This window comes from Amblyomma maculatum, chromosome 2 (genome assembly GCF_055883805.1).
Source record: "Amblyomma maculatum isolate TAMU_Amacu chromosome 2, ASM5588380v1, whole genome shotgun sequence".
NCBI lineage: Eukaryota > Metazoa > Arthropoda > Arachnida > Ixodida > Ixodidae > Amblyomma > Amblyomma maculatum.
The window spans coordinates 150231152-150253927 of NC_139345.1; the positions used below are offsets into that span (position 1 = coordinate 150231152).

General features: G+C 45.5%; 1 protein-coding gene across 1 annotated transcript in view; it reads left to right on the forward strand.

Moving 5' to 3' along the window:
* Positions 1–236: 236 nt before the first annotated feature.
* Positions 237–22776, forward strand: part of LOC146200164 (transcription termination factor 2-like) — a 50478-nt gene continuing 27938 nt past the window's right edge. Inside the window, exons 1-8 of the mRNA XM_084595392.1 lie at positions 237–626; positions 2711–3383; positions 3574–3832; positions 5514–5653; positions 6475–6588; positions 8604–8857; positions 22026–22201; positions 22621–22685. Of these exons, the coding sequence (XP_084451518.1) occupies positions 342–626; positions 2711–3383; positions 3574–3832; positions 5514–5653; positions 6475–6588; positions 8604–8857; positions 22026–22201; positions 22621–22685 (1966 nt within the window). The 5' untranslated portion in view covers positions 237–341. The remainder of the gene's footprint in view (positions 627–2710; positions 3384–3573; positions 3833–5513; positions 5654–6474; positions 6589–8603; positions 8858–22025; positions 22202–22620; positions 22686–22776) is intronic.

The window sequence follows — 22776 nt, forward strand, 5'->3', positions numbered from 1 at the left end:
CCATTGACACATGATTGACACATACAGAGGAACAAGCGGAAACGATCACCCCGCAGCTACACATTCAGCTCAGCAAGAAATATCTTTACTATTAAAGCTTTCTAATATAAGTAAAATTAATCAAAATATTGCTAAAATTTGGCGATTTTCTTTCTGTACTGAAAGAGCACAAATGAGCAAGACTGCCTTTCTCCTTTTCGTACGAATAAAGCGCACAACCAAGTGCGGCCGGAACCGCTTTAGTTGGACAACTCGTGGTTGGAAAGATTTGGCGGCGATATTTGTAACTGTCCGTCAGTTTTTCGGTTAGTGGCTTGCCGATGAGAAGACAGCAGTAGCAAATGACCGCCGAAAAGATGAAGCCTCCCAGTGACTGCGAGAATAAGAAGGGTAATGCCGAGACACATCAGAGCGAAAGATCAGAGGCGTTTACCCGTTACCGTAGCGGTGCTCATGAACGCAACACCGTTAAGCAGAAAACTTCGAATGTGGCCGCTTCGCTGCAGACAAAAGGGCTGGAAAGTGCCTCAAAGGTGTCGGCAGAAAATTCGTTGGTGCCTCCGACAAAGTTGCTACCCGCTAACAAGTCAAAAGAGGCGCTTGAGTTGGAGATACAGAAGAAAAAGGTAAGGAACGACAGCACACTCATGTGGACACGTGATTCAGTTTGCATACCTAAACTACCTAAACAGTACACTTCAAGAGCCTGCTCTCTGCTCGTAAACAGCTGCATGTCTTGAGGCAGGGGAGGCGGGACTTGATTTGATGGCATGTGCTCAAAACTCCTATTTTCAAATTCTGTCATCTAATTTTGTTCTCATGTCCTCACTAGACTATTCCTGCATTTATACATATTTTCCTTAACTCTCACGCCTTCTCTGTCACTCATGCGATATTTCTTAGTACAGATCGTAACTTCCACTTCAACAGATATATGAACTACCTTACAAGAAAAACAGTGTAGGGCATAAGGGTGCTCAATAAGGTGCGAAATTAATTTACTCACGCTCATTTCATTCTGCTATGCTTTCAACCATAGTCATATGAACAGTTGTATTTGTTCTTGGGGAAACACGTACAGAACACACTTATCACCGCTGCAACTCATACAAAATCAAGTCATATGCATTATTATGTCCAATAGCTATTTGTGCAGTGCATTACCCTTACAGCAGGCTCATAACATCCTAGAAATCTCATCCTTGTTTCGTTATTCTCTTGGCATCCTCATCGCTAAGCTCATGAATGGGTCACTTTCCATTCCCATAATTAACAGTACTGAGTTTCCGCGACACAGTTTCACTTGCTTCTCATGCCAGAACGATTTCTTACTACTGCAACCTAAAAACCAATTACGGCAAATTTAGAGTTAATTTCTCTGCTTCATTTTTCTGGAATTCATTACCATTCAGTATAAAGCAATTATCTAACATTCATGCTTTCAAACATATAGTTTTCATATTCCATTGCGCTAAATAACTTTTCATCTATAAGAGCATATGGGGCACACATTGTTTTCCTCTGTTTATGCATATGTGAAACATGTTCCCAAGTTATGTTGCGTTTATATTTTTGTCATCTTCTATTTCTGTAAGTTTTATAATAACATTATTTAGCAGTTTTAGTTTCACCTGCTGTTGCTTGTATGTCATTTTTTATTGCATTCTTGTGACAGGAGGTCCCCTGTGCAGCCTTTGGCTTTGGGACCTCCTCCTATATTTATAAAGCATTTGTAAACAGTCATTTCTCGTTTAGCAAACTGATTCTAATTCTGAATGCAAACCTGTCTCGTACCCTGGACTATTTTGCTAGACATGCTCAGTGTGGACTGAGCCAATTGAGCACTCGGCCAGCACAAAGTACAGAAAGCAAAACTTTTTTTGTGAGTTTATAGAAGAGGCACTTTTTGTTGCTTATATTTGTGGCAGGTGAAGATGCTTATGTATGCCTGGTTATGACATTTGGAATGAAACTTCTGCAATGCATAAGCTGACTAATGGGGGAGGAGAATGCGTGCACGGTATAGCTGTGATGTAGTGTATAATGAGGCAAATGAATGTCAAAAGTAACGGGCGCATAGCAGTTAAAACCCAACTACACCCTCCTCATAACTGTCCTTTCGTTTCATAACAGAAGACACGTTTAAGTGGCTATTGCGTTACATATTTTTTGTTACTCGTTAATTCGCCGTGTGCCATAGTAATCCGTTTTGTCATGACATGTTTGAACAGCACCAATCTTCTCGCTTTAGAGCAATAACAAGCCACAATCGTATTCGATCGTGCGCTGCCTGTCCTCTTGTATACCATAGGTGCATACAGTCTGTATCGTACGATAGTGTTCTATCGAGTGAAGAGAATTCGATCGTCTGGCATCAAAATGGCTCGACAATTCTGATGGCAAAATAGTGTCGACAGTTGATGAAGCTGTTACTGACAAAATAGCATTGAGATAACTTCAGCACAACGGCACTTTGTGTTGTATGTGCTTGTGGTAGACGAAATTGCTTATCTCTGCTTGAGATGAAACTTCCGCAATGCATATAGCTTCAGGGAAAGTGCATCAGGCTTTTTATTACTTACTTACAAATGTACGAATAGTCCAGCTGCTGAAACAAATATTAATTGACAAGCTCATACACACAATAAACAACTCAAGCAGTGTGATATATGTCGAACATTTCTCTTCGTGTCTTTTTCCTTGCGTGCAGAAAGTCATCGGAACAATAAAGTTGGACACACTGCCTGACAGGGGCAAGCGACTTAAGGACCAACTGAAAGAGCTTGAAGATCAGCTGTCTCTCCTTAACCTCTCAGCTCCAGTTGGAGAGAGTGCTGGTTCAAAGGATAGCTCAGTGGTGAGGCATCCTGCTACCGTTTCTTCCCATGAGCATGGCAGCACTGATGGAGCTGCTGTTCCTCAGCCAGTGGCGGAGAAGGCTGCGAAAAGGGAAGCTCATGCAAAGCGTGTGCCAGAAACTTCAGCCTCGAAAGAGCCAGAAAAAACTGCGGCAGCGAAGAGTGACACAATAGAAAGTCACTCATCCAAAGAGGTTCGTCCCGGACGGAGCTTGTCACCGAAGGATGGTTCCAAAATGCATAAACCAACAGGAAATCTAACTTCAGTTACTTACGAAGCACAAGGCAAGGAAAAGTCTAGAAGTGCATTTCATCACGACCGTGAAAAAGATCACCATGATGCAGGTTTCTCAGAAAACCAAAGACTAGCAGCATCAGAAGTCCCTTTGACTAAAAGACAGTCACAGGAACATGTCCAGGCAGGTAATCGCCTTGCTGAACATGAGTGTGGCAAAGATTCCACCGACGCTGCAGCGACTTCTCTCTTGTCAAAGGAGCCTGTGCATTCGAGGTACCCTAGCCAAGGTTAGTGCTCGTTGTTTTTGGGTACTTGAATGGTTAGTGCACTTTTTATATCAAGGCGGAGCTTAAGTATCCTAAAAATATATTCTTCTTCAAGCTGCCTTTATTTGTTGCTATTGGAGTTGTGATATGCTCTGTTGTTACAATGCTCATTCCTGCCACCCATTTTACCAAAACATGCGGCCAACCCTAGACAGCCCTGGTTGCAACATTGTGGCAAAGAGGCGTCCCGTGAGCCCCGTGGCACGTGTAGCCAGCCACCACGAGGAGTCCCGCCCCCCTACAAGTGCATTGCACAGCGTGTACGAACGGCGCGTCCTCCTCGTCTCTCCACTGCCGCTCACCAAGGCCTCTCCACCAGCAGCCAAAGGGAGGGGATCAGATGCACTGGGCACACGTATCCCTCGGGGCCTCTCGGAGAGCTGCACGGCCAGACTACAGCACTTTGCAAAGTGGGTGTCTGTCATCTTGTTAACTAGACGTACATGAGCTACAATAGTTTTGAAGTCCAACTGCGTATTGCATGAAAAACTGTTTTCAAGTATTAAATAATCTGCCAGATATTTTCACATTGCAAAGGTTCGCTTGTGACCGAGAGTGGGCAAGTTTGCGACAGTGTTGAAAACGCGTAATAATGCTGCTTGCAACAAGGACAGGCATGCAATATAGGAAGAAGATAAGTGATGCTTCTTTAGAGTAACAGACTAGATTTTAAGAGAAGACAGAGGTTGCAAGGTGGAACAGAATGATATGCACTTATGAGGTTGGAGAGTTTGTTAGAATCAGATGACTGCATCTTGTACAGGGCTTGGTTGCAGGAGGATAGAGGGGAGGTCTTTGTTCTCTCTTGGCCATAAGTTGGACAATGACAGTATAAACGAAAGCAAGTGGAGGTGCACTGTGCCGGACAGTCTGCAAGGTAGCAACGGAAGAAAGGGTCACCACATTTTTATTGTCTAAGCACTAAGTGAGTCACTGGCAAAAAAGTCATTATGTATCGGAAATATCTGTTTGCCAAGCAGCAGCCTGTTTCAACTCTTCTGCCAATAGTGCGACTGGAGTCTAGTGATGAATTTTGGTGTTGCACAAGCAATATTGACAGGCTTTATTCCAAGAAAGAAAATTTCCATCGCTAGCATTACACTGCGTTATGTGCCACACTCAGAACTGTGGCTACGCTTCATTCAAGAGTAGGAGCAGCTGTATCAGTGTACTAAATGGGAATGGTATGGTTACACTCCGCTTACAACATACTTAAATTTAGTTTCTGAAGCCAAGTCAATGATTGCAAGTGTGTTGTGTGTGTTAGATTACTTTACGCATGTCACCACAAGACAGTGTTCACAATATTCAAAGACCAAACAGCATGTGACAGGCAACTACGGGAACGTCATTGGCTCGATGGCTGGTAGAGTTCAGACTTTGTGGATATGACGTAAACATTGTCTTCAAGCAGTGCTCACAGTGTGGGGCTGCATTGAATACAGGTCGCAAGTAGAAATTGCAACCGCCAACTATGAAAGATGCATCATGTTTAAGCAGGCCAGGAAGCGAAAATAAAACAAAATTAATTAAGCAACACAATCAAAGATAAGTCCAATTTGAAGTGACCGTCACATGCAATTCATCCATGACAGAAAATAGTTCACTGTTAAACCTAAATAAAAAGCTTAGCATCAAACCAAATTAGAAACTCAAGAATTTCAGTGTCTCTGACATGTTTGTTGCATTCAGACATCAAACTGATTATTATTATTATTCTTTTTTTTTTTTTTTTTTACTGTTCAGCGGAGCATTTCACATACCGCATAACAGGTCCCATAGTTAGCAACTGATTTCTTTTAAAGTTGTATCCAATTATAGCATACAGTCAGAGGTTACCCTTAAAGTGTGGATAAATAGTATCTTTCATTTTCTGTGTGCTTTAGTGCCTTTTTAAGCTTTGCACGTAAGTAGAGCTAAATTTAGTTATTATATGTGAAGTATTGCTATCTTTTGTATTGCGCATATGTACACCGTATCAAGCTTTTTTGTTTGCTTCTGAAAGCGCGAGTCTCGGTGCTTGCTGAGGCATTCCCTTGGTAGTTGACCGGGTCTTGATGCTCTTCCCGCGCCTGTTTTCTGGTCGAGCAGAATTATGTCCAGCCAGCCTGGCGAGTGGGACGAGAGCCCGCAGCCTCCAGGTGTGCGAACACCCCTCATGCCTCACCAGCTACAGGCCCTGCGGTGGATGCTGTGGAGGGAAGAACAAGAAGCCCCAGGTGGCATCCTAGGTGAGTCCAGTTTGCTGCAATGGTGAAACAGTGTATGTAGTAGTGACTTCTGTGTGATCTAATAGTACAGTCTAACAGTAACAGGCAGTCCAGGTAACAGGTCACTTTTTAGGTACTCAAGGCCACATTTTTTTTTCGTGACTTGCCATCATAGTAAAATCACTGTGTCTTGGCAACCGACGCTTCCATGTTGGCTCAGATGAGGTCTGCACCTTGCTGATTGGACACTCGAGATGCTTGTGAGGGCTACGAGTATCCACCACTGTGATGGGCCTAGGTTGGCAACGTAGTAGGCTATATCGATGTGAAAAAATACGAAGCTGTCATTTGATGATTCTGATGACAATAAAGCGCAGTTTAATCTCTGTACTACTTGATCCTATAGTGCATATCAATTTGATTTTTTTTCATCCTTTAATTAAATGAAAGTTGAGGGATTGTTACTTAACGCTGAATTGCAACAGCCTACTTTGGCTTTCAATACAGGTGTATAAGTAGACTATACAAAGCGCATTTAATAGCTAAACATTTATAAAAAGTATTTGTGTTGCATGTGTTGTGCTTCCCACAAAATAATGCAGATTCTTTGTTGCAAATTTGTGGCACTTGAAATTTTTCAATGTTTATTCAAAAAAAATTCAGCAGCGTTAGCAGAAAATTGGGAGTGTTATCAATGGCAGATTAGTAAGAAAAAAGAACTATGATTCCTTTTGAGCATAGCTAGGACTTACATTGTTTTATAGAGGCTCCTGTGTGTAGCATGCATTTGGAAGTTTGGGGGGGCCATGAGAAAAAAAATGGTGCCTTATTTTCTTGTACAGCTGATGCGATGGGTCTGGGCAAGACGCTGACCATGCTGACACTAGTGGAGCAGCAACGACCAAGGGACAAGTCATGGAAGTTGGCTGCTGGCCCAAAGGATGGCGGTGGAGATGGTTGGTGTCTTTTGCACTTCTCTTCTATGCCTTCCAATGGCTGCATTGTGATACATTGGCATTCTTCCGGCTGCTATGGCTGGCATTGATTAATTTATTGAGCCAGCACTTGAGCTAGCCGGTGCGTCAGCTAGCGAGTATGTTGTTGTGTATATCCTACAACATCCTTGCATGTGGCCAAGTTTGCCGGGCGAGTCATCACAGCCAGCTCTTGCTAAGAGATAAACACGCTCACATGCTGCACTGCAGCATCTTGGCACAGCCTATGAGAAGCTGAAGAACAAGCTAAGGATTAATGCTCTAAATGGCAGACCACTGAAGCTACAGCTTCAGCACCGCCGGTGCATGGAAGCCGCTGCAGTAGTGTATTTTGACCTCACTCTCGAATGAAGGTATCCTCAGTTCACTTTTGTGGCATTTACTTAATAAACAGGTTTGTCTTACATATGCCAATGTGACTTGTGTGCAGTTTTATTTTTTATGGAAAACTGTCATCTCATGGGGGATGCGATTTATAGTACACTGGGGTGACTTGTACACCGAAAAATATAATAGGCCTCCTTTATGTGATATACTCAGCTTAAGCTGCAAAAGTAGCCAAGATAAAATCTTGTTACAAGAGACATGGTTACAAGAGACACTCGGTTATAAGAGGCACTTGAAAATGGTTTGGTTGGTTTTCTATGTTTGCCATGTTAACAACATTGCATACAAGAGACATGGTTACAAGAGACACTCTGTTACTAAGGGCAACTTTTCCAGGTCCCTAAAGTAATTTTTTCACTATTTATAAGAGACACAATTAACCCAGGTACTTTCATGCAATGCAGCTGACTGGTACCAACTCGTATATGCGACAGTTTAGATTCCCTTAATTAAATTCTGTTCCATATCAGTGTCCTGTTTTGTTGCAATATGTCAGGAACCAAGAAGGAGGGTCTCCTCTTTACTGAGGAGTCAAGATGTCCCTGTTGTTTCAGTCACACAGGAATGTGATGACAGTGGCTTCCCTTTTTGACTTTTTTTTTTTACTTCCCTTTTTGACTTCCCTGTCAAAAGGAGGCACTCCTTCTTGGTTACTGACATATTGCAGCAAAACAAGACACCGATATGGAACAGAATTTAGATAAGGGAATCTAAACTGTCACATACGAGTTGATAGGAATTTTTGGTTACAAGAGGCACCTTTTTGGGTTCCCTTGAGTGTCTCTTGTAACGAGGTTTAACTCTCTTGCTCCACACTTTTGTCTCTCCTTTTAAGTGTTTATTGAGAATGGGAGCCACTTGCGGCTCTATAACAAATACAATGCTGATGTTACTTGTGGAGACGAGAGCTGTCATTTTTGCATAATCAAGGTCTTGGCCATTTTGCATTCAGGATGTCTTCATATTTTATAGTGCTCTTTCTTTGTATATGTGATCAAATCTTATCATTGCAGACTATATAACTGAAGTGTATTAAGTTCATGGTTTAGGCTTCTTGTTGAATGGGCAAGTACCTATTGGATCATTCACAAAAAGATTGGTGCAGAAATTAGATAAGTACTTTACTGAAACATGGCATGTGTCTCTTCGATTATGTTCTTTAGTGATATGCCGTGTCAGCATTTCATTGTGTATCTCTTGAAAGAAATTTGCAAGTTTCAGAATGATAATCGAATCTAACTAAACACTTCCTCGCAGCAGTACTCACAGGTCATCCATCCCTCGTATAGTTGGCACTCTGGTGAACAGTGTTCAGCAGTCGTGTCAAATTAATGGCTTGCATTTGCATCAGAAACAGCATTCTTTAGCTCATTGAGTGAGGAAAGGATTTGACAGCACACAGCTTTGACATGAGCTTAGTGAGGACATAACATATTTTGAAAGTTCGGAAAAGGTTCTGGCAGCTATGCCTTTGCACAGTGTCATGTCAATCTGTTGCTGGTGAGACGAAACATCTTTCTTGTCTAGCAAGTGCTGGCATGTACCGCAAGCTGTGAGGGTTTGGTTTTTGTCGGCGTTGCATACCGCAGGTGACAGTGAGGCAGTGGAGACCGCTGCGCCCTTACCCCGTGGTGGCACCCTGGTGGTGTGCCCTCTGTCTCTGATGCATCAGTGGGAGGAGGAGGTGGAGCGCCACTTGCCTGGCAGGTGGCGGGTGCGGGTGCACCATGGCCGCAACCGCTCAGCCAACCCTCGAGAGCTTGTGCATTGCCACCTGGTGGTCACCACTTATGACACCATCAGCAGCGACTGGGCCCGTGTCGATGCTGCTGGCAACAAAGGGGTGCGTGTTGTTTCTACCTTGGCGAGCCATGAAGATGTGACATTTGATGAAAGGGGCACTCTAGCGGCTCCGGAAATTGTTGCACCGCTTTTGGGCAGCTCAGCTGAAGGATTTTACGAGAAGTCTGATGTTGCTTCAACACGTGCAGTCCACTTATAACGATACCAGATATAGCGATATATCGCTTATAACGATCAAATTCTTGAGATTTATTTTTGCCATTGCCCCTATGTAAAAATAAACCAGATATTGTCATGGGTTCTTTCGCTACCCGGATGGCAGTCCAGAAGGACAGGGTCAAAGGATGGGGTTTGGGCGCTGAGGCACAGGAGGCAGAGAGCAGGCGCTTGACCAGGCAAAGGAGCGGCGGCTCAGAACCACGCGCACTCCGCACGATCTTCGTCTTCTTCCCCCTCCAGAACTGACACGGTTAGCGCGGGTTACAATATAACAATCAATTATCGGTGGTACATTGGATACAACGATAGCGTTATCGCCGCCTTGTAGGCGTTTACCACGAAATTTTGATTGAGTATTCAATAAAAGGTAAAATATTAAGACGACAATGAAGTGAAAACTCGACATATGCGGCGAAAACGGAAGGAAATGAGCACTATCATCATCGCAATTGCAACTGCGCAAAAGATGCTGCTGCGGCCATATCGTCATCGCCGATTCTCCGTGCGTGGAAGATGGCGGCGACCACATTGACGGACGGAGCGATAGCTCATGAGATGAAATGGCAGATTCATCGGGATTTTTGGCAGGGTTTTAAGGCTGGAAGCCTCATGAAAAAATAAGGGCATTCATACCCTTCGATACCCTAAGGCTGGGGATGTCCTTCATTTCATCCAGTCGCTAATCGTTTTCATGCACGCAAAAAGGACTGCCGCCAGTGTACACGCTACTGGAAGCGATGCTCACAGCGATTGTCAAACTTCAGCTGCTGCTCAAGCGAGCGCGAATTTCCGACTTCTTTAAGTATGCTCAAGTTATTTTATGGCTATTGATGTATACTGTAATAAAGTGTTTAGTGCTCTGTACAGTGATTAGCATTGTTCAATTCGATTTACTCATCATTAATAGGCAAGCCTACATGCATGGGAAGGGTGTGCTTTTTTTTTTTTCAATCTTTTATTATATAACGATAATCTATTATAACGATCGGATTTTCGGGATTTCTCAATATTGTTATAAGTGGACTGCATTGTGGTGTTTTTTACCTTACAAAATGCATCTGTGCAGTTTTGCAGCCAAAATGTTACGATAGTGCAAACTCAATGCAGACAGTTGTACGTGTGCATGGATAGAAAGTAGAAAATGGACAAATGGTCAGAATTCATCTGTAGGGCTGCAATCGCATAGTCACTCTGTCCTAATTCAGCCATGCAGTCCTTTCTCACATTGGCATTTGATCCTGGTTCCTGATTGATGAGTTTGCTTGCTACATTCCAGGCTATGCCGTGTGCACTTATACTATATTTGAACCCGGATATATCGAACTTGAAGCGGATCGCAAAATACTTTGATATATAGAAATCGGCTTGAGACGCTGCTTGAGATTGTCAAAAATGATACCGTGTTTGTCGCATAATCTACCCACTCGCATAATGAACCCACCCTCCACTTTTGCCCCCGAGAATTTGAAAACAAAAAAAAAGCATTAAGGCCAGTTCACATGCAAGCGATTGAGCGAACTCAGCGACTAGGGGCAGTGACAGAGCGAAAAATTTCCAACTTGTTCGAACTGCATCGCTCGAGCCACTGCGACAGCTCAAAACGGGTTTTTGCATCGCTGCGGCACAAATTGTTAGCATTTTTGCTTACATGCAAAACAGCCTTTAATCGGTGGCGTGTCCCTCCGTTTCGGCCGTCACATCCACAGCTCATTTATTGGGAGCACACGAAAATGCTGCACAGCAATAATGCCATGCCATGTTTATCTTTTGACTATACTTGTGATAGCTCCTGCGGCGATGGGGAGCGAACTTGGAAGAGTGCCCGTGATGGCTTGATTGCACAAGCCTCGTTCAATTTATCACACCGCGGTTGGGGCGGCGTAGTCCACTGCCACAAAGTTATTAGAAAGCGTGATACTAGCTGTAAATGCCGTTTGAAGCAAACAGTGCTAAAAGCCGATGTCATGATCACAGCTGACTGCATGCTTTCGCTGGTTCATGGATGCAAGGATGGACGACTCATAAAAAAAGTATATTAAAAAATGTGCCTCTGTCCACAGCCGCTATAGCTTACGCTACGCCGCACGTTTAGCACGACGACAAGGATAGACGACTCTCACTAAACAAAACAAATTTGCTGCTTCTTAATGTCCGCAGGCGCCATAGTTTACGCTACGCCGCATGTTCAACATAACAAGGATGGTCGAATCCCACAAACAAAAAAAAATTATCTGCTGCTTCTCCATAGCTCAGGCAGGTTCAGCACGATGACACGAGACACGCATCGCACGTCAGCCGCCGTGCGCAGAGGGTTCACAACACACACATGAGGAAGCGTCCGACGTTCTGTCTGCCATGGGCTGAGCTGGCTTGTTGGCGCATGTGTAGTGCGAGCTGCTGTGAACGAAGACCAAGAAAGAGGGAGGAAGGAGAGAGAAAGCTCGGCAGAAGAATGGGCACACCCTTGCACTTCACTCTATTGTGTTTTCCCCTCTCCAGGACACCACGGCTGCATTGGCTGCATCTGCTCTGTACCATCCATTGCCAAACCGGTTCCTTCTTGTTCCTTCATGCACATGGCTTACAAACGATTACCACGATGCGCGTGCCTTTGGGGGAAGTGCGTGGCGCTGCCCTAGATCAGCCATTGCGCATGTAGTGTCTCTTTCTTGTGTGTGTCCTTGTTGCGCCGCTGAACTGTTCCCTCCCATTCCTTCCACGCATGGCTTGAAAACTTCATGCGGCAAACGACCGAGGGTGATGCGATTGCCTTTGGGGAAGGCGCACCTTCCAGTGCGTGGTGCAGAGTTCAATATATCGAATGACCAGTGAAATTGAGTTCGATATTACCAAAATTCGAATTATGCGGGTTTTATATACCTGGGTTCGACTGTAGTTGCATCAGGTAAGCAAAAAAACACTTGGGTCTGAAATATGACCAAGTACTTTTTTCAAACTGCTCAAGCAAGGAGTGTAACTGCTTACTAATTTTTATTTGAGCTTAGGGTAGCCTGGCTATTTTGGCTATGTTGGCCATCTTGGCCATCTGCCATCTGTTCACTGTTCGCTCCGCATCTGCTTCAGCGGTGGCAGGTAGCTTTTGCCTGTTCCGCGCTGTCGCTCGCAGGTTTCGTGGTGAGTGCAGCCCTGAAATGAAACAACACGGCAGATAGATGCTGCAGCGGCATGTCGTCAGCGTATTACACACGTAAACAGAGTCTTTACATAAAAAAAACAGTTGCTCAGCAAACGTTCCACAAACATATGACATACATTGCGGCATGTAGTTACTTTTGTCTATTTCAATCGATGTTTTCCCAAGCCTGTACAAGAATAGCAATAAAAAAAAACTGCATGAGCAGTGATCACATCGAAGCTCCTTAAGGCTAACGTGACAGCAACTAGTCTACTACAGGAAAACCCTCTTTCAGCGCTAGATGCGAAACCATCCGTACGTAGCACTAAAGATGAAAATAATTTCATCAAAATGTAATGTAGGTTGCATAATGCTTGCATGATATAAAGTATTAGTATAACAGTCAAAGCAAATGCTGTAAGGTTGAGTTTTCAATGTTATTATAATTTATATATTAGCAAACGTGCTGTATTATAAACATTTCAATTTTGCAAATAAACATGCTTTTAATGAAATTTTACATGACATTATGCTTATTATGAAAACTAAAATGGTTTGTTATTCATGACACCACTTGTGCTGGAAGCGGTAAAAAGAGGCCAATAAATGATGCAGCTGGTGATACTGGTGATACAAACGAGTTCACTTTCTATATTGAAAGTATCCAAGAAACTTCTAAAGTATTAAAGAAGGAAACTTTCACTGAAGAAACATTGTAAGAACTGTTCATCATCGTGAGTCTACTGTACAAGTGGTCGAATACCTGCTGGGGAAAGGTGTCGGCTCCATCCTCACCAGGAAATTCAATAATGACCCCATTGGGGCTTTCTTCGGGAAAGTAAGGCTAATGTGTGGAGAGAACGACATGCTAGATGCGAGAGCCGTAACAGTGGCACTTGACCACGTTGTCAAGACGGACGTTTCATCTTGGAGCAAAATGAAGGCAGCATTGGTGCCGAAGAAATCATGTCTGCTCTGCCGCAATCAGTAACGGAGGAAATGTAGGAATTGTAGTGGCATCTCCTGCCATCCCATCACCCACTGTCACATATTTCGGTTTAGCTTACATCGCTGGATACATCATCATCATCAGCCGGACTATACCCACTGCAGGGCGAAGGAATCTCCCATATTTCTCCAATCAACCCGGTTCTGCGCTAGCTGCATCCACTTGACCCTTGCGAACTTTGACCCTTGCGAACTTCTTAACCTCATCTGCCTACCTAACTTTCTGCAGCCCCTTGCTATGCTTTCCTTCCCTTGGAATCCAGTTTGTTATCCATAGCGACCATCGGTTATCCTCTCTTCGCACTACATGTCCTGCCTAAGCCCATTTCTTCTTCTTGATTTTCACTAGAATGTCGGTAACTTGAGGCATTTCTTTGACAGATTAATAAAAAAGCAATCCATCAACGAATTAGCGGTGAGGGGGAGGGCAGAAGAGTTCAGGATCTCGCTACAGAATAAATATTCAGCCCTAGCTGAGGATGATGACATTAGCCTAGAATCAATGAACAATAATTTCAGAGATATCATTACTGAGTGCGCTGTAGAAATAGGTGGTACGGTTGTTAGAGAGAATACCGGTAAGCTGTGTAAGGAGACGAAAGATTTGGTTAAGAAATGCCAGAGTATGAAAACTTACAATCCAGCAGACCAGATAGAATTGGCGCAGATATCAAAGCTAATCAATAAGCGCAAAGTGGCCGATATAAGGAAGTATAACATGGAGAAAATTGAGCATGCTGTAATGAACGGGGGAAGCCTTAAAGCGGTAAAGAAGAAATTGGGCATATGCAAAAACCAGATGTATGCGATAAGGGACAAGGCGGGCAACGTCATCTTGAATATGGACAAGATATTCAAAGTAGCCGAGGAGTTCTATACTGATCTCTACAGTAGCCAAAGTAGTCAGGACCATAATGAGTTTGGTGGTAGGGAAAAACAGTCAGACATTCTACCAGTGACGAAGGACGAGGTCTAGAACACATTAGAAACTATGGAAAGGGGGAAAGCAGCTGGAGAGGATCAGATAACCATAGATTTGTTGAAGGACGGGGGGGGGATATCGTGCTAGAAAAAAACTGGCCACCCTGTATACGCAGTGCCTGGTGTCATCGACGGTACCGGAACCATGGAAGAACGCAAACATTATCCTCATTCATAAGAAAAAGGACCCTAAGGACCTTAAAAATTATAGACCAATCAGCTTACTGTCTGTCGCTGGGTGCATTGGTAAGTTAATCAGTGACTTTGGGTGTGACGCATGTGCTGTCCTTCTCGAAACTAGCGAAAGAAGCAGCCCCATGTACACTCTTCTACGAGGACAGGAATTTTAGTGGACTGCATTATCCAAAACCAGAGTTTGTTGCCCTATTGGACAAAGTTTTCTTTAAAAAAAAAAGCTCTCGTGCATCTACTACAGTTGAACCCAGATATATCGAATTTTGGTCATATCAAACTCACGGAATATCCCTTTGAAAATCCCATGTAAAAGTATAGAAAAGCCGTGTCATATATCGAACTCAATTTCACCGCTCGTTCGATATATCGAACTCCGCATCATGCCCTGGAAAGTGTGCCTTTCCCAAAGACGATCGCATCACCCTCGGCCGTTTGCCGCATGACGTTTTCAAGCCACGCGCGGAAGGAATGAGAGGGGACAGTTCGGCAACGACTGATCTAGGGCAGCGCCCGCCCATTCCCCAAAGGCGCGCATCTGCAGTTATTGTTCCCCCCGGGCCAGCACGTGACGTTTGCAAGCCATGTGCATGAATGAACCAGAGAGAACCGGTGGGAACGAGAGGGGAAAAACACGATAGGGTGAAGCACAAAGGTGTGCCCATTCTTTTGCCAAGCTATCTCTCTCCTTCCTCTCTCCCAGCCTTCGTTCGCAGTAGCACGCGCTACGCATGTGCCAAGCCTGCTTAGCCCATTTTCAGACAGAGCGTCGGACGCTTTCTCCAGCGTGTGTTCCGAACCCTCTGCGCGCGGCGGCTGGCGTGGCTATGGCGCCTGCGGACGTTAAGAAGCGGCAGATCTCTCTCTCTCTCTTTCTTCTTTTTTTTTTTTTTTGCGAGAATCGATTCTTATTGGTGTGCTGATAAAAAGCGGCAATTTTTTTTTTTTTTTTTCTTTTGCGGGAGTCGTTTTTTCTTGCATGTATGAATCGACAAAAGCACGCGGTCAGCTGCAATTATGACACTGGCTTTTAGCATTTTTCGCTTCAAACAGCATTTGCAGCTATCACGCTTTCCAATGATTTTGTGGCAGTGGACTACGCCCACTCCTAGTGCGGCGTGATAAATCAAACCAGGCTTGTGCAATCAAGCCATCACGGATACTCTGCCAAGTGCGCTCCACACCGCAGGAGTTATTAAGAGATAAACACCCTGTGATGTTATCACTGCGCAGCATCTTGGCATGCTGCCAAGAAATGAGCTGTGGATGAGATGACTGAAACGGAGTGGCGCGCATCGACATGCAAGCGAAAACAAGCGAAAACGCTCGCGATTTCTGCGGCGGCGACGCAGAAACCTTGTTTTGAGCTGCTGCACTGGCTCGAGCGGCAAGAGGGACACAGTTTTAACAAGCTGAAAATTTTTCGCTTTGTCGCTGCTGCCGGCTCGTCGCTGAGATCGCTCAATCACTTGCATATGAGCGAGCTGGCCTTAACGCTTTTTTCTTTCCAAATTCTCTGGTGCAAAAGCGGAGGGTGGGTTCATTATGCGAGTGAGTTGATTACGCGACAAATACGGTATCGTTTTTTCGCATCGTAAGTGCCGTCTGTTACATCCAAACTGAGGTTTCACTGGGATTATGGTGCAACAAATGACAAGAGGTAGTGGCTGTGCTAGTTCGCCTCCCCCGAACCGATATAATTCTTGTCTCGTGCTACATACGTCCGTGCAGTTGTGGAGCACCTAAAATAGAGCTGGGATGGATTGCGCACCTTTGTTACAAATACCTGGGATGTCCTATATTGGTTGGAGAGGACTTTAATGCCCTGCATCAAACTTGGGGTTATCCCTCTTCTACTGTGCAGGGAAGTGCAGTGTTGGACGCATTTACTGATGCAGATTTTGTGCTCCTTAACTCCCCAGGCACCACAACACGGCGTTGTTATGGTCCCTGTTCACCACTTTCCTCTCCAGACCTCACATGGTGGTGTGGTGCACGTGCTGTTTCATGGGATCTAGAACTAGACTGTTGGGGTAGTGACCATTATCCATTACTCATTGGTTTAGACCCACATTACCAGCGCCGCCGTAGGCGCTGCTGCTTGGTCACAGAGTGGGACTTGTTCACAACGCTATTAAACAACACCCTGCTCACAACTGTGGATCCACAGGAAGCTTTGTGCACTGCACTGCAAGCTGCAACTCATTTCAGTTGGGTAGTGGAAAACAAACCGCCTCCGGATCTGCACCTTCTTCGGCTATGGGCGGCTCGTCGCATGGCGGAATTGGCGTTTATTAGAGAACGAACTTTTGAACGCCGATTCACACTACGCCAGCTAACAGCAGCGGTACGCCGACATGAGAAGCGCCTTTCTCGTCAGCGATGGCAGAACTGGCAGAACTGGTGCGCATCTCTTAACGCAACATCTACTACTCGATCAATATGGCGCACATTCCGGTCCATGGAAATCGGCAGGCGTTCAAAGGACCCCGCAGACAATGCCTGTCTAGCATCTGTACAGTCTCCAAGCCAGTTTGCATCAGTGGTGGTCAGGAATTTATTTCCAAATTTCAACCACATTCCACCTTCGTTCACCAGCCCGAATAATCTCTCGTCAGAAGCGGGCTCACCTCCAAACAAAGAGAACCTTGAAGGTATTGAAAAACCTTTCACAATGGCCGAGTTTATTGTCGCTATTGACCAAACGAAACCGCGCAAAGCTCCGGGGCCGGATGGCCTGACATACGAAGTGTTTAATAATATTGATCAACCAGCTCTAGAGTGGCTGCTTGAGGCCCTGAATATAATTTGAACCTCTGGAGATGTCCCGACCCCTTGGAAACACGCTGAGGTGGTGCCAATCCCTAAGCCCTGGAAGTCTCCCACTAAGTTAAGCAACCTTTGCCCAATAGCGCTTACATCCACACTTTGCAAGGTACTAGAATGCATGTTAGCTATGCACCTGTCATGGTGGCTTGAAAGATAAAACTGGTACCATCCAGCTCAGATTGGCTTTCGCCCTCATTTGGGCACTGTAGATGGTTTGGAACACCTTTCAAGTATGGTAGTCGAACCCGGTTATATCGAACCCGGATATATCGAATTTTGGTTATATCGAACTCACGGAATATCCCCTTGAAAATCCCATGTTAAAGTATAAGAAAGCCGCATCATATATCGAACTTAATTTCACCGGTCGTTCGATATATCGAACTCCGCACCCCGCACTGGAAAGTGTGCCATCCCCAAAGACGATCGCATCACCCTTGGCCGTTTGCCGCGTGACGTTTTCAAGCTACGCGCGGAAGGAATGAGAGGGGACAGTTAGGCGACGGCTGGTCTGGGCAGCGCCGCGCCCATTCCCCAAAGGCGCTCGCATCTGCAGTTATCGTTTCCCACGCACCAACACATGACGTTTGCAAGCCATGTGCGTGGGTGTGCCCATCCTTTTGCCGAGCTATTTCTCTCCTTCAGCACGTGCTACGCATGCGCCAAGCCAGCTCAGCCCGTTTTCAGACAGGCGTCGGACGCTTTCTCCAGCGTGTGTTGCGAACCCTCTGCACGCGGCGGCTGACGTGACTATGCTGCCTACGGTCGTTAAAAAGTGGCAGCTCTGTTTTTTTTGTGTGTGCGTGTTTCATTTTTTAATTTTTTTTGCGAGATATATATCATCGTTGTGCTGTTCGGACGTTAAGAAGCGGCAAGATTTTTTTTTGGTGGGAGTCGTTTAACCTTGCATGTATGAATCAACAAAAGCGCGCGGTCAGCTGCTGCGATCATGTGATAAACCAAACCAGGCTTGTGCAATCAAGCCATCATGGGCACTCTGCCAAGTTCGCTCCCCGCCACCGCAGGAGCTATCAAAAGATAAGCGTGCCCGGACGTTATCGCTTATCGATATATCGAATTATCGATATATCGAATTATTTTGCGATCCCCTTCAAGTTCGATATACCCGGGTTCGACTGTATTAGGAGGACGATCCTGCAAAATCCGGACCATTTTAACAATGGACATCCACAAGGCCTACGACAATGTCTGCCACTCAGGGGTTCTAGCCATTCTACGCTGGCTACGTTTCCCATCCAGAGTATGTAACTTTGTAAGATCATTCTTAGAAGACCGCTCTATTTCCATAAGGATTGGTAAAGAACGTGTTGGACACTTCAGCGTAAAGAGGGGTGTGCCTCAAGGATCTGTGCTGGCACCAATACTATTTAACATGGCGCTCCTACCTTTGGCCTGGCAACTAGCAACCATTCCGGACATATTTTATCTGATGTATGCAGACGACGTCACAGTAAGGTCACTACACACGGATCTAAGCTGCCAAGAATTAGGCCTTCAGACTGCTCTTCACAAGACATCTGAGTGGTGCACGAAAATTGGCCTCGCTCTCTCAGTAGAAAAGACAAACTTTATGTCTATCACAAATCGATGGGGTAGACGCAGGCTCTTACAAGCACCATTACAGCTGTCATTGAACGGGCATCTGCTCACTACCACTTCGTCGATGCGAGTCCTTGGTGTCGAACTGGACAGTTCTGGTTCAGCAGCACCATGGGTTCGAGCTGCACGACAGAAAGCCGCTAGTACACTGCACCTATTTCAGCGCATAGTCCAGAAAACAGGCGGCGCTTGCAGCAACATGGCTCGGACGTTAGTGCGTTCTGTGTTACAGCCTCGGTTTGTCTATCAAGCCCAGTTTCAACGTCTCACATCAAGAGATTGGGACCGCTCGGAAGCAGTCAATAGAGAGGCAGTGTGAGCCATCACTGGCCTCCCTCGCTTGACATCCATTCCCACTCTCTAAGCGGAGGCCCAGCTGAACACCATTGATGAGCTCGTCGAGCAGCGTCGTGCAGCACGCTACCTGAAGAGTGAAGCTATTCCTGCAGCGCCTGCATTAGCGCATTATTTTGATTCGTCTTGTACGCTGCTTGAAGCAACGCCTTCGGAACCTCCTTGGAATCGGCCACAGATGACAAACAACCATCCGCTACGAGAAAAGCGCCGAGTTCAGCATTCGGTGCAAGAAGCTGAGCCAGATCATTACACAGACACTACAGGGGCACTTCAAGCTTATGTAAACGCAAGCACTGACTATGAGATTTTACATACTACGCTCATTTTTTCATTGCTTCCTGAAATACGCCGCATATTTTCATATAGAACAGAAGCAACGCACCTTCCTTCCTTAATAGCAGAGCTAGTTGCCATTCGCGACGGTTGTCTACATTAGCAGACAGCCTATATGCTGTACCTCCGACCATTCTGATCTTGCATACAGAATCAAGCCAAGCAGTCCGAGCATTACGGAGTATAGCTAATACCTTCGACATCATCAACGATATCTGCAGAATTGTGCAAACATATCCTTGCCCTGTGCGTGTGGTGTGGACTCCTCACACTACGCTCCGTCTCACAGAAACTGATGATGCATCCTGTTCCCAGAAAGGGACATATCCTCTGCCTATGTTAAAGTTGTCCGCAGGAGATGCCGTAGTGCCTGCAAAAGAATTTCTTCTGCTTTAATTCCACCATGTGGATCAAACCTTCCCGGCGGTTTAACTCGCCGTGAGGAGGTGGCGCTGAGAAGAATCCGCGTGGGTGCTGCGTTAACGCCTGCAGTAAAATCTTCCTGGACCACCCAGACTGCTCCCATGAACTGCCCTTTCTGCCCAGCCCCTGCTATGGAGGCCACACTAGACAATCTCCTAACAACTGGTCCTGGTCTTCGTGTGGCCCGCAAAAGACACCTTAGAAGCCACTCTTACCACCCTACCAAACCGCCCGACACAAGGGTATGGACACATAGCCTACACCACCGAGAGCTGTTGGCATTCATTGCTGCCACAGGCTTGTATCAATATTTTTAAACCCTTACGCCGAAGGGCGAACTTGCGCAATAAAAAAAAAAAAAAAGTGCCGTCACAAGCCGATTTCTGTATATCAAATTATCGATATACGAACTATTTCGCGATCCCCTTCAAGTTTGATATGTCCGGGTTCGACTGTACACACAAATGCTCTCGAAGTACTTAAGATCCTGATTTAACCTCACTTGAGAATTCACCACTGAGCCGCATAGAGTGCTGAGTTGCCCGAAAGGAATTGACAACAGCCATGCTATAAGGTCCGCTTCTTTGATATCTGAAGAATTTCTCAGAATCCTTCTTGTCAGTTATGCCAAGAGGGTGACAGACAGGAATTACAGGCCAGTTCCCTATATGCACAAACCGGCCAGAGATATTGATACTGTGAATTTTCTAGCTGCAGGTCACGTTTTGATAAATTGATGAATATGTAGTACAATGTATAACTTTGAAGGAGAATTTTTTCTCTGATTTGCTGCTCCTTTCAATTATGCATGACTGTTCATGCCCATTTCCTTGACTAAAAGTTGTTTATCTATGTATTAAACTGACTACGTCTGCTATACACATGTATGTCACGAGACTACATGTACATATTCTGTCTTTCAACCGACTGATTTGTTTTGAACGAAACTAGAACAGCCCACTCCCCTAGCCAACTGAAATTTTAACTATATGCATAAATTTCGTTCCTTACTCTGAATCAGAGACGCGCCGTGAATTTTCGCCGGGGCCTCTTTTGCTTTAAACGAAAACGTCAGCGGTTGACAGAATCTTCACCGAATAGTTTGCAATGCACTCACATCGGGTCGCGGTACACCTGTTTACAGCTTTCAAAAGGCACAATTTATTTCTGTGCAAATGTAGGGGCAAAAAATGTTAGGTAAGTGTTCCAGCTTCATTTGACTGTGCTGGGCTGCACTGACGAGGGCGCGCGCGCGCGTGAGCGGATTGTTGACTATATTTTGTTCCTCGTACATGATAAATCTTACACGTTGATTATAGCGTCTTTGTAGAGGGGTGAAATGTCAGGACCTGCCGGTTGCAACTGACGCGGGCTGAGCGAAGAGCGTGCGCGCGTTTCCTTTGCGCGTGAATGGCGGTAGCAGAGCAGCAGCAGTGGGGCGGTGGCGACCCCAGCGAGGCGCGGCGGGAGATGGATGAGGCCGTAAGAGAAGAGGACCGCACTCTCCCTCGAGACCGGCCGTGGCTACGTTTAACCACTGGTTTCTGCGTGCTTTTGCAATGCGCTTGTTTCGGCAGCGTACATAGGGTACGGTACTCATTAATCGCAAATTTACGTTCACTGAGGCCTTAAGTTGTCTAACGAAAGACATTTCTTCATCGTTGGTGGCTCAAAAACTATTATTTCAGGTAAAGGCTGAAATGAACCATAACTGAGGCCAGATATGCCATAACTGCATGGCCTAGTAATACCGTGGCGGAAGCTCTGCCCCCTGTAGCCTTGGCTGCAATTCCAGAAAAAGTTGCCTGACATTATAAATAGGCCAGTGCTTTGGTATCATGCCTGCTTATTAGATTGGTGTGAAGCTGTCTTTTAAACGCTGAACACTGCCGTATCAGTGCATTCACTAGCACTCGAAGCAAGAAATGTTGATGTGCTGCACCCAACAAAGAAAAACAACAGGCGGAGTCTGAACAAAAGTAATGTCACAAAAACAAATTTAGGCAATCGCTTTGCATGCCCTTCCTGCTTCTTTGTCTTCAGTGTGTTTGCTACGTTGTGTCTGATGGACGCTGTACATTGAACATATCTGCCCCACCTGTCCATGCAGCTGTCGCCGCTGTTTGCAGTCAGGTGGCGCCGTCTGGTGCTGGACGAGGCACACAGCATCCGCAACCTGCACACGCGGCGTGCTAAGGCGGCGTGTGCCCTACTCGCTTGGTCACGCTGGGCCCTCACGGGGACTCCCGTGCACAATGATGTTGGCGACATGAGGGCCCTACTTAAGTGAGTAGGGACGCCCTCTTCCTTGAAGCATGCCTTCTCTTCCCTTCAATCGAGAGCTATGGAACTGTAACGGGTTCATTACATGCCCTTTTCCACTCTCTGCTGAGAGAGCATTTACTGCGACAGGTGTAGTTGGGGACTGTTTTGCCGAGGTCGTGCAAGCACTTGCACTGACCAAAGAGCATGGAAGATGTAGTTCACATTAGCTACAGCACTTGTGCATTGCATGCACTGCATACCGACAATGGTGCCTTAGATAAGCCTGAAATTTTGCCTTTGTTATATGTGGCTGAAGAGACTGTGCCCTATGTTTAAAATTAGGAAGTCTTCAGTTCTTGTGTGTTTTTGTGTTGTTGCCATGGTATTGTTGGTGCAGGGAATGTTTCCGTCAGGCTGATATGTGGGTTACCTATATGCAGGTTTCTGCAGTGCCGGCCCTTTGACGATGATGCCTTCTGGAAGCAGTGGGTCAAGGAGAATCCCGGTGAGGGAGATGTGGCAAGTCGTTACAGGCACACTGTTTCTAAGAGTTGAGCACTCATAATTAAGCGGCACACTCTTTTAATTCTGTTTTG